The 12,678-nt window shown below is 40.2% G+C and overlaps 1 protein-coding gene across 2 annotated transcripts in view; it reads right to left on the bottom strand.

Annotated features, from left to right (window-relative positions):
* Positions 1–12,678, bottom strand: part of mia3 (MIA SH3 domain ER export factor 3) — a 137,142-nt gene that overhangs the window by 116,747 nt on the left and 7,717 nt on the right. For both annotated transcript variants that reach the window (XM_063040561.1, XM_063040562.1), the window contains exon 2: positions 8,380–8,513. In XM_063040561.1, coding sequence (XP_062896631.1) covers positions 8,380–8,513 — 134 coding nt within the window. The remainder of the gene's footprint in view (positions 1–8,379; positions 8,514–12,678) is intronic.

Raw genomic sequence — 12,678 nt, 5'->3', positions numbered from 1 at the left:
TCATGACTTTTACAAGGCGCGGAGTGAGAGAGAGACTGTGTGACACGTCACTCCTCAGACTGACATTTTGCAGTATTTTTCCCTTTTATTTTACGAGGTTGAGTTGCGATCTCAACACTCAACCCGGCACGGATGGAAAGCGTACTCGGGAGCAGACCCAACTGGTTTCGAACCCCGGAACCTCCGCTCCTGGGTCCGGCGCCGATGGTCATGCATTTTAGTAGAAGAAGTGAAAGAATTGACTGTTTTCTAAATGGAGGGAAAATACAAAAAACTGAGGAGGATGAGAGGTGACCTGATAGAGGTGTATAAGATGATGAGCAGCACTGACCATGTGGATAGTCAGAGGCTTTTTCCCAGGGCTGAAATGGCTAACACCAGAGGGTACAGTTTTAAGGTGTCTGGAAGTAGGTACAGAGGAGATGTCACAGGTAAGTTTTTTTTTATTACGCAGAGTGATGTGTGTGTGGAATGGGCTGTCGGTGACGGTGGTGGAGGCAGATATGATAGGGTCTTTTAAGAGACTCCTGGATAGGTACATGGAGCTTGGAAAAATAGAGGGCGATGGGTAACCCTAGGTAATTTCTAAAGCAAGTACATGTTCAGCACAACATTGCGGATTGAAGAGCCTGTATTGTGCTGTAGGTTTTCTATGTTTCTACTGAGGTGCAAAAGGAATTGGGAGTCCTTGTGCAGGATTCCTTAAAGGTTAATTTGCAGGTGGAGTCAATGGTGAGGAAGGCAAATGTAATGTTAGCATTCGTTTCAAGAGGACGAGAATATAAAAGCAAGGATGTAATGTTGAAACTTTATAAAGCACTGGTGAGGCCTCATTTGGAGTATTGTGAGTAGTTTGAAGCCCATTATCTTAGAAAGGATGTGCTGAAACTGGAGATGGTTCCAAAGAGGTTCATGAAATTGACTCCAGGATAAATGGCTTGTCATATGAAGAGTGTTTGATGGTTTTGGATCTGTATTCAATAGAATTCAGAAGAGTGAGGGGTGACCTCATTGAAACCTGTTGAATGGTGAAAGGCCTTGATAGAGTGGATGTGGAGAGGACGTTTCCTGTGCTAGGAGAGTCTAAGACCAGAAGACACAGCCTCAGAACAGAGGGGTATCCCTTTAGAACGGAGATGAGGAGGAATTTCCTTCGCCAGAGAGTGGTGAATCTGTAGAATTATTTGGCAGCTGTGGAGGTCAAGTCTTTATGTATATTTAAGGCAGAGGTTGATAGATTCTTGGGTGGTCAGGGCATGAAGGGATATGGGAAGGCAGGAGATTGGGGCTAAAAGGAAAATTGAATCAGCCATGATGAAATGGCAGAGCAGGTGCAATAGGACAAATGGCCTAATTCTGCTCCTATACCTTATGGTCTCATGTTCTTATAGACTTTATAATACAGTTTTATAAGATTATGAGAAGCACAGATAAGGTGGATGGTCACAGACATTTTCCCAGGGAGTTGAAGTCTAAAACTAGAGGGAATAGATTTAAGGAGAGAAAGGAATAGATTTAAGGAGAGAAGGGAATGATTTAAAAAGGAACAACTTTCTTCACGCAGAGTGATCAGTAAATAGAATGAGCTCTCAGATGAGGTGATCAACACTGGTACAAATGCAATATTAAATAAGATATATAGATGGGAATATGGACAGAAAAGGCATAGAGAGATACAGACCAAATGTAACCAAACAGGACGAGCTCATTTCGACAGCTTGGTCTGCATGGACAAGTTGGGTTACAGGGTCTTTTCCTTGCTGTATGATTCTAGGAATCTATGATAAAGCTGAAAAGCATACAGAGATTCGGTTTGTTGACTGTATTGGAAACCACTGTTTTTTTAATAATACTTTTTATAAGATTTGTACTTTTTAAAACAAACTCCTGTAAAAAAAAAAGGATCTAGTGCTTTCCCGGCGTATATGACGAATTAGCGGTAGCAGAACATTGTATTTGCACTTGCCATAGGATAGATTTTGACGGTACAAAAGACTGTGCCACACCAATGGCTTTTGGGACTGCCTGGTGAAGGAAGCCATTGAAATAGAACTTGAGGAAAAGAATTTTAACAAGGACGGAGGTTTCACTCTAAGTAAGAACTGGAACTTGATTGTAAACAAAAGAGGTCAACGGAAACCCTGTTTGGATGAGGACTAACCAATCAGGAGGGACGGACGATGGGGGTATCAATACCACCAGACTAGACATGCTCAGGCATCATCCCTGATGAAGATGGCAGAGTCTGTCATCAAAACATCAGTTAAAATCGATACCTGTATCTGGCTGGAAACACGTATTTTTCAATTCTTATTTTTTCAATTGCATTCACAATTTTTGACTCCCAGAAGAAGCCTAAGGATCGGAAGATAAACTGAGATCCACTAATTTGATACACAACGCGAGGTAATTACTTTGAAGAAAAAAACTAAGAAGGAAGTTTTAAGCGTGTAGCTGGAAGGTAAGACATTCCTCTGTTCCTTAACTGTCCAAGAATTTCTACAGTACATCATTTAAAGGGAGTTTACGAGGGAGCGGAGTCATAGTTGTACAACCCACTGAGGGTTAGTATAAATTATCAGAAACTCAGGTTTGATATTATTGTCACCACGGAGTTGTGTGACTCGTAGGGCAAGAGACTGACAATAGTTTTAAGATATCAGACGGATCTTTGTTTGGTTGTAACCTGATATTATACTCACAACAGGGTTGTGAGTTTCATGAGATTTCTGGTGTCTTAAAGTTAAGAGTACTCCTTAAACTAATACAATGGCCAAAGCCAAGAGAGAAAAGTTAATTGAAATCTTAAGCACTTACTTAAATGATGCATTTAAACTTGATACAGTTAATAAAAAGATACGGAAGTAATGTGCTACTGATGCTAAGTCGAGTAAGGACTGGCTTATAAATAATATTGGAGTGATTTGCTGTAAAATCAATAAGCTGTGGTTCAGAACTAAAAAGACAACTTCGACACTGGTGACTTTAACAGAGCTTCAAAGGTGCAAGTGTATTGAGTTACAGATGCAGATCAATACCTTGAAGCACGAATGCGCTGATTTAGGAAAAAACGCATAACATGCTAAAAGAACAGTATGAAAAAGATAATAATTCAGCAGAAACACAGATCTCTGCATTGATGGAGCATGTTAAAATACAGCATACAAATTATGTCTATACTCAAAAGTTCTATTCAGAGTTGCAAAGTGAAATGAGGCAAATCTGCGCGGCATTGGGGAGACCTTCGGTAGGCGGTTCGGCCAGCCCAGTGGGTGGTGTTAACTGTGATGTCAATCATGTTGAAAGCCGCCACCCCAGAAACAGTAACCCCTTGGGAACTCCAAGGAACTGCAAAGTGATATTGACTCACTAGAGACCTCTAGTGGCTGAAGACATAATGACAGTAATGAAGTAATTGGTCTGGCAGCCATGGGAAGACTAGCCCCAGGACTTATTGAGCTGCATCGTGCAATAGGCCCTTCTGGCTCTTTGAGCTGCGCCACCCAGAAATCCCCTGATTTAATCACAGGAAAATTCACAATGACCAATTAACCTACCAACTGGTACGTAGTTTGGACGGTGGGAGGAAACTGGGGCACCTGGAGGAAACAGAAACCCAAGCATTCACAGGGAGAACATACAAACTCCTTACAGGCGGGAGTGAAAACACGCAAGGCTGACGATAGAGATTATGAAAGGAAACAGGAGGCAATCACCAGATCTGGAAAAAATTGATAAATGGTCCAGGGAAGTTCTACATCCTAAAAAAGGAAGCTTAGAGACTTAGGCTAAACTTCAACTAATTAAGAATATATATAAATTGCATCCATATGATGGCATCAAATTTTACATCTCAGAAAAGAAATCAGTTGACATGGTGAGTTGAAGATAATATAGGAGAGGATAGACAGAATTACCAGCTGGTTGGGAAGCAATTAAGACAAGGTTGGAGGGACAAGCCCGAAACCAGACAGATTCGAAGATGGAGGTCAATTGCAAACAAATATTAGGAGGATGTTTCTGAATACGAAAACTGCTATAGGACAGTTTGTCTCAGTTACTCAGGAGTCCCTGGAATAAATGAAGATAATATTGAAGAAGCTATATATGGCCCTTTCAAGTCGACTTTCGTAGATGCCTCAATACCAGATGTTGCCAAAATGGTGAAGCTAGCAAAAGCAAATTGGAGGGAAACTTCCGTTTCCTACAGTGAATTGGAACAACGTGCCAAATAAAAGGAGCGGATATCAACATCTGAATAAGCACAGTATAGACTGGTCAATGATCTCCAGCTGATGCAAATTATGTGGGAGACGAGGACTTTGGGCTAGATCTTGTTGGCATTTGATATCAACTTCACCACCAACCTGAACAGCAAGATGAACCCCCTGCTTCATGAGGAAAAACATTGACAGGACGGCATAATTTCAGGGTAAAATAACAACTGTAATGAAGATGTTGTCAAAGTTGCAAAAATGACTAGGCCAGGCCTTGCAGCCTTCGTCTGCAGGAACAGAACAAGAATCAGACGGATTATATACACTGTTGTCAGTAGACATGGAAGGCCATGATGATCGTGACTGCAAGAACTGTAACATGCCAAGGAGATGCAAATTATCATAAAGAAATGCCTTTGTTGAACCCAGATCTGATTCTGTACATTGATGGCTCCTCAACCATTGAGAGTACTTTGAATGGTTGATTGGGCTGTTGCCGTGGAAAATGAAGTGATAGCCTCAGTAAATATGACTCCTAGTACTTCTGCAAAACAGGCAGAACTGAAAGGTTTAATTGAAGCCTGTAAACTAGCAGAAGGAAGATCAGCTAATACACTGGACAACAAATTTTTTCAAAAGTGTTGCTTCCTCAGAATTTTTTTGTTTATGATAGACTGCTTGAAGATGAACACAAATATAATTTCAGACTACTTGTATCACATAGGAATTTGGAGAAACAACAAATTAACTTTTATTGAATATAATGGACTTAATTGCATAATGGTGCTGATGCTTTGCAATAGTTCAACTAAGTTAAAAATATTCTGTTAATGATTTTCATTTGTATTCAGTGTCTGAGGCTTCTCGCTTAAATGTCCAACAATAATTCACCAGCATTGATGGATTCCAGTTGCCCTGATATCTTTTCTCCATGACCGCAATGTCCTAGTGAAACCTTCCACCATGCTCGTCACTAACAGCACCAAGATTTGCAGGGAAGAAGTCTAAATGGGAATGCAGAACATGAATCTTTAGTGACATGTTGTATTTCATGGTTTTATATGCTTGAAGCACGCTTTCAACCAGCTGCATGTAGTTTGGTGCTCTGTAGATGCCGAGAAAAATTTCAACTACTTCCTTGAATGCCTTCCATGTGATTTGCTCCAGTCCCACTAGAAATTCTTCAAATTGACTGTCATTGATGACCTGTTTTGATTTGTGGACCAACAAAAATGCTTTCCTTAATCTTGGCATCAGTTATTCTGGGAAGCACCTGTCTCAAATATCAAAATCCTTCATAGAAATTTTTGTGCCTGGTGATAGCAAATTCCATCCTTATAGTCCTGAACCCAATAATTATTACTAAAACCTGTCGTGCCATGCAGCAGCCGCGCTGCCTAAGCATGTCTGGACAAGATAGGAAACTTTCCAGCTTACATTGTAGGCAACATTTTAATTAGAAACCATAGAAACCATATTATGAACTGAAATAATAAACACAAGTGATTTCAAAAAATGGTGCGTGATAGGGAAATTTCATGGTGATTTTCATGATCAGTAGCCCCAAATTCATAAGATATTCAGATATTCAGGAAGCAAAATCTTTGTTGTCCAGTGATATCTACAGGATTCTCAAATTGCTTTTGGAGTTGTTCATGTCTTTGGAAATTTATCGGGACTAAAAGGATGTCTCACAGCCATGGGAACGCCAATCAAGAATGGCAAATGAGTACAAAAACTCATGGAAGTCATACACCTGCCACCAGAAGTTGAAGTATTAAAATGTAAAGGTCAGTCTAAAGTGACCACAATGGAAAGCTGTGGAAATCCATTTGCAGATGAAACTGCAAAAAGGGCCGCGAAAGAAGGAATAAAGAAAATTAAAGAAGTGGGAGAAAACCCGATAACTGAAGCCAAGTGAAACACTGTCACAGACGAACATGTGAGATGTTCGAGAAACACAACATCAGTGTTCAAATGAAGAAAAGTGGTACTGGATGGAAAATGGGGAGTTATTAAATGACGATTGAGTATGGTAATAAGGCACTAGAGACAGACTGGTGGCCCCGGCTGAGCTGCTTCCTTACTTGGCGCAGCAGATATATTCCTTAGGACACATCGGAGTACAAACGATAATCGGCAGATTCTTGCAATGGTGGTGGAATCCAAAGTTCAGGATGCAAACTCAACAAACGGTTGAGAGATGTATGACATGCTAGAAAATAAACCCCATTTCAACGGAGAAGCTACCTCAACTAAGTATTCCTGCCCCACCTGATCCATTTTTACATCTACAAGTGGTCTATATTACCTAACCGAAGTGCCAAGGATGTGTTACTAATAGAGGGCAAATTTTCAAGAAGGTGGAAGCCAACCCAGCACAAAAAGCTACCAAACCGATTCTGACCAAAGAACACATTTCACTGGGAGTGTTTCTCAAAAATTATGTCGACTGATGAACATGGAATGGTCTTTAATCATCCAGAGTCATCAGGACAAGTTGAAAGAATTAATGACATTATCAAACAATGGCCGACTACGTATCACGAGGAAGGTATACCACGGCCTACAGCCCCATCTTTGGTTTTATGCAGCATCAGGGCAACCCCAAACAAGAAAACAAAACAGAAACCATTTGAAGTGGTAACGGGACAACCTACATCACTACCAGGAGCTCTCGATCTGAGAGAGGCTGATGTACATGTTATGTCAGATAGCTTAGTTGATTATTGTGCAAAACTAACCCAGTCTGTTCAGTTTGCTTTTTAACAGGTTTCTGCTGCTTGGAGTGGTCCATCGGAAGGAGGACACGCCTTGATTCCTGGCGAGTGAGTCCTAGTCTAGAAACTGCATAAGGAATCCCTGGGAGCTCAGTGGGAAGGTCCTTACCAAGTACTGTTAATTACCAATTCAGCAGTTAAGGTAGAAGGTGATAGTAAGTGGATACATGCCAGCCACTGCAAGCAAGCTACAGTGACTCCAGATTAAGACAAGTAATGTGGGAAGACTTTAAGACCAAATACAATTGTTGCACATTTTCATTGAACATTATTATCATAGTCTACATGTTTTTGTGTTTGTTTAAAAGCAATTACCTTGAATTTTTTAATGTGATTCTGCTAGGGTCTGTTACTGAATCAAAAGGGGGGAAATGTTGGAAACTACTGTTTCTTTAATAATACTTTAATAAGATTTGTACTTTTTAACAAACTCATGTAATTTTCACACTCACTGGCAGGAAGCGGTAGAACAGCTAAAATAATGGTTTATATTTTATCTTTCATTGGCTAGGTGTTAGCACATTACCCACATGATATAATTTTTTAACGTAGCCTATTAACTAATTAATCACCAAGAAAAGCCTTATCTATAAAAGTGATGGATTTTTCAGAAGCACCTTCTTTTATTCCTTGTCGTACACCCTTTAATTACCCTCTTAGAATTGTTTTTCAGCTCTTTATTTAATTTGCTTAGTATTTGTATGTTCATCTGTACTTTAAAATAAACTGAAACTTGGAATGAAGACGGCTTTCCATGTTTGACTCCTGGAAGAACCCTAACAGTCAGAAATTAAATGGAGATCCGACCGCTGTGGTGGAGCAATTCAGTCATGAGGAGAGACTGTTGAAGCTGGGCCTGTTCTCCCTGAAAAAGAGGATGGGATTGACGTACTGAATATAAGATAATAAGAGACATAGATAAGGAGAAGTTTCCTGCGGTCTACCCTACCACAGAAAAATAAATGTAAAGGACATAGATTCAGGGTAAGGGCAAGAAATCTAGAAGACATCTGAGGGGGACTTTTTTTTGCCCAGAATACCTGGAATGCGCTGTCAGAGACAGCATTGGAAGCGTTGTCACAGAGAATACTTAAGGAGTGTTTTGACTGTCACTGAATTGCTCAGGCAGAGAAGGCAATGAGCCAAGTGGTAGAAAATGGATTAATAGAGATGGGTTGGGCCAATGGCCTTTGTATGTTGTATGACTCTTAACACTGCAGCAGTGAGCTCAGGTGCTTGTCCTGGATTAGGGGTTGAAACCACAATTCTCAGCATCAGAACAAGTTTTCACGATGCAAGAGCAGAGCGAACAGGCCTTGTTAAAGGGTATTTAATGTGACAGACACATACACAGAGAAACACAGCCATAAAACACTACTCACACTTCCAGCCCAGAGGTCATTTCTCTTCCCTGCTAATTTATAATACACATAAATGGTTTCACCCGCTTTAAACTTTAGGAAGCGGCAGTCAGGACCCACGAAATCCTTCACAGCTTTACCACGACACATCAGCACTGGAAGATATGGAAAATAATTAGCTGTAGCTCCCCAAACCACCTCATCCATCAGACCCCCAACTACTTCTCCCCACCGTCCCCACAGACAAAATCATTCCCCAACTCAACCTGTCTCTACCACCCACTTCCCACCTCACCCAATGGACAGAAAGACTTCTCCGTCCTCTCTAACCCCCCTCAATCATTCAGTACATTTACTTACCACGTGCTGGAAATACAGAAAACATTTTTAAATCAGCACCTGGAGTTTCGGGAAAAACTGCTGTTAGTTCTAGGAGGAGGTTGGAGATAGGGGTTCATGAAAGGTATTCTTGGGAAAAGTTGCCCCTCAGACTCCTAATAAATCTCTCCCCTCTCACCTTAGACCTATGCCCTATATTTAGTGATTCCCCAATCCTGGGGAAAACAAATTAAGTACCTCACCTACAGTCCTTATGACTTTCTACGCTACAGTGGATTCTGGTTAATTGGGACACATTGACACCAGATCACTTTGGCCCAATTAAGTGGCTACCCTAATTAGCCAAGGTTCCATGGGACAATTTAAAAGGTTTTTTAAAAAAAGACAAACTACTGTTTAACTGAGTAACAAATTATGCATTTAAATGACAAACAGAACAACTCAGAACAATATCTATACTACTTCAGTACCATAAAACTGTGTATTAGTTGCTAATTGTTATCAGAGGAATTCATCCAATGTACCTGTGCGCTACTGCATTCTTTTGATTAACTGTAAATGAACAAAAACAGCGCAGACACCTAGTGCAGATAATGGACTGCCTTCATACAAAGCTATCGAGGATAGCATCCTCCAAATCTTCATTTTCATTGTAACATTCAAGGTGATTGTCAATACCTTCAAATTTTTCATAGTTCTTAACTTGTTGAAATAACAAAATCATTTCATTTTCACTCCCAGCTGTTTCTGGCATCTCCAAGCCTGAATGCTTGAAATCACAGTGAGCAAAACGGTTCTGAATTGTCTTTCTGCTTTCCTCTCGCGTTATCAGTGACAAAAATCACTTTTTTAAAAAAAAACACAAGTGCATGCAACTGGCGCTACTTAAAAACTGTTTGAACTAAGCATGGTGTAGCGTCTATCGGCCAAACAAGTGCACACATCTGACACGAGTTAGAAACTGTTAGGCAACAGTCTTCTGCCCCAATGAAGTGACATAGTGTCCCAAATAAAGGAAGAAAATCCTGGCAATTTTCTCGAATAGTTTTTGTTCTTTAAGAGTTGTCCCAAATAAGTGGATATCCCAATTAACCAATAGCCCAATTAATCGGAACCTACTGTATTTTAAAATTAATTGGTTTTTGAATATAGGAGAATCTCGGGATATTGGGTCATTGCAGGAAAATTAAGTTGAGAAAAGTGGTCAGCTATTAGCTCACAGACTGGCAGGTGTGAGAGGCATAGCAGCCAACTCCTACTTCCCTTTCATATGTTCTGACAATAAACGTCCTCTTTATGGTGCTGTTATCAGCTCCAGATAACCAGAAGCAATACACACACTCAATTAAATACTTTTCAAATGCCGGCACGATTGTAGCTCCAAATGTCTCCAGGTTAAGAAAACCCAACTTATAGATACCCCTCCATACAAATGAGTTCCCATATTATAAAAAAATGTCTAACCCATGTACATACATTTATTCTATAAACAGAACTAGTTTCCTCTCTCCCTTCACTTTTAGTTTGCTCTTTTTATCATCTTGTTTACTTTTGCTGTTGTTCATTACAATACAATGGAGATATGATTACGACATCAGGACTCCTTTTTATCTATCTTCTGACACATTGACAAAATTGTCTTATAGACATCTGCATAATTTAAACTTGTTTGTTACTGGGGAAGGCCTGTATAAGAAAATTACCATACCACCTCCCCCACCCACCATTTCTCTGTTCGCACTCAGCAAGATGTTGACCCTGTTATAGGAAAAGTGCTAATAAAAAACATAGGAAATTTATGAAGATGTTGCCAAGAATCGAGGGACTGAGTTATGGAGGGTGAGATTCAGCAAGTTGTGAGTTTTTCATTGCAGCATTGGAGAATGAGGGATGACCTCACAGGTGTGTAAAATCATAAGAGACAAAAATAGGGTGAAAGTGCAATCTCTTTACCAGGGTCGGCAATAAAGAACCAGAGGGCATAGATTTAAGGTGAGAGGGGAGAGATTTAATAGGAATCTGAGGGACCACCTTTTTCATCCAGAGGGTGATCAATGTATGAAAGGGAAATGATTAAGGTCAGTCCATTAGTTACATTGGATAGTGACATGGATAGAATATACAGTAGGTTCTGGTTAATTAGGACACACTGGGACTAGTACATTTTGGCCCAATTAAGTGGCTGCCCCGGTTAGCTAAAGTTTTATAGAAATAGTTAAAAAGGTTCACATTGCTGTCCTCTGAGGGGCTGGTGATTTGAGTCTGTTCCCTCAGAGGAGCCACGAGTTCATGTCACTGCCCTCGGAGGGGCTATTGGTTTGCGTCATTGCCCTTGAAGGGGCCAGTGGTTCCAGTTCGCTGCCCTCAGAGGTGCTATTGGTTCGAGGCACTGCCCTCAGATGGTGGGACCCGATGCTCTGGGAGATGTTATCGAAATTCTGAGATTTATGGATTGGACTGTAGTTCATATTGGCCTCTTTCAATTCCGTGTTTTTCTTCGTGTTCTCATCCATTCTTTCTTCTTGCTGATTGGTGGGCTGGGGGTTTGGAGTTTGATGTTCCTGTTGTTGTTTCTCCATCTGTTAGCTTTTTATGCAAGGGAGGAGTTGGGGGGTTTGGGATTTGTGAGCTTTTGTTTCTTTTTCTTTTTATGCGGGGGGGGAGATTACAACTAAAGGACGGGGGGGCAGAGGATTGATGTTTCTCTTTCAACAACTTCCATGGTTTTTTGTATTTTATGGCTATCTGGAGAAGACAAATTCCAGAGTTCTATTCTGTATACATACTTTGATAATAAAATGAGCCTTTGAACCTTTGAGAAAAGACAAACTACTGTTTAACTGAGTAACAGTTTATGAATTTAAATGAAAGACAGAACAAATTAGACCACCACCAATAATACAACATATTATATATTTGTGTATTCATTCCTCACAGTTATTGACAGGGGAATTCATTCAGTGGAGGCTGCTGGTTCTTTTGATTGATTGTAAATGAACAAAATCGATGCAGACACGTAGTGCAGGTAGTCGACTTCCTTCATTGCCTTCCTGCATGAAGTAATGTCGTAATCCAACAATAAACTGCCTGCCATCCTGTGTAGTCACTAGCTCATTCAGATGCATCATCATCATCATTTTCCTCGTCTTCATATTTCCCACCTTGCTGTTCTGATACAATGCTTTCAATGATTGCATCCTCCAAATCTTCATGTTCATTTTAACATTGAAGATGATTGCCAATGCCTAAAATTCTTCATAGTTCCTAACTTAAAGTCATGAAATCATTTCATTTTCACTCTGGTTGTTTCTGGCATCTCCACACCTAAGTGCTTGAAACTGTAATGAGCAAAACCGTTCTGAATTGTCTTACTGCTTATTTCTTGCCAACTGTCATTGACAAACTGTACTGCCTGTAAAAGGTTAACCCTTGTACTCACTTCCTTGGAAATGTTTTAATGTTTAAAAAAAGCAAAGGTATGAAAAATCACTGCTTTTTGAATTAGCATCCATTGACCCAAATGGATAACATAACACAAGCACACACAACTGACATTATTTTAGAAACTGTTCGCTCTAAGCACTGTGTAGTGTCTAACAGCCAGACAAGTGCACGCAACTAACACTAATTAGAAACTGTTCGGAAGCAGTTCCCATCTCAATTAAGCAGCATAGTGTCTCAAATACCGGAGGGAATCCAGGCTATTTTCTCAATTAGTTTTTAGTCTTGAAGAGTTGTCCCAAATAAATGGCTGTTCTGATTAACCGATTGTCCAATTATCCGGAATCCACTGTAGTTACAAGGATCTGGACCAAATGCAAGCAAATTGAACTAGCTTAGAAGGAAATCTTGGTCATATGGAACAGCTGGACTGAAGGACCTGTTTCCTGGTTATATGACTCCATCCACAAACAACACTGAAATAAATGGTCAGATAATATTATACAGAAAGCTCTCCTGCAGAAGTAGCAGCTGAGACAG

Source organism: Mobula hypostoma, chromosome 2 (genome assembly GCF_963921235.1).
Source record: "Mobula hypostoma chromosome 2, sMobHyp1.1, whole genome shotgun sequence".
In the NCBI taxonomy this organism is placed as follows: domain Eukaryota; kingdom Metazoa; phylum Chordata; class Chondrichthyes; order Myliobatiformes; family Myliobatidae; genus Mobula; species Mobula hypostoma.
Note: the sequence above shows the minus strand (reverse complement) of the source record. Positions and strands in the feature narration are given on the sequence as shown.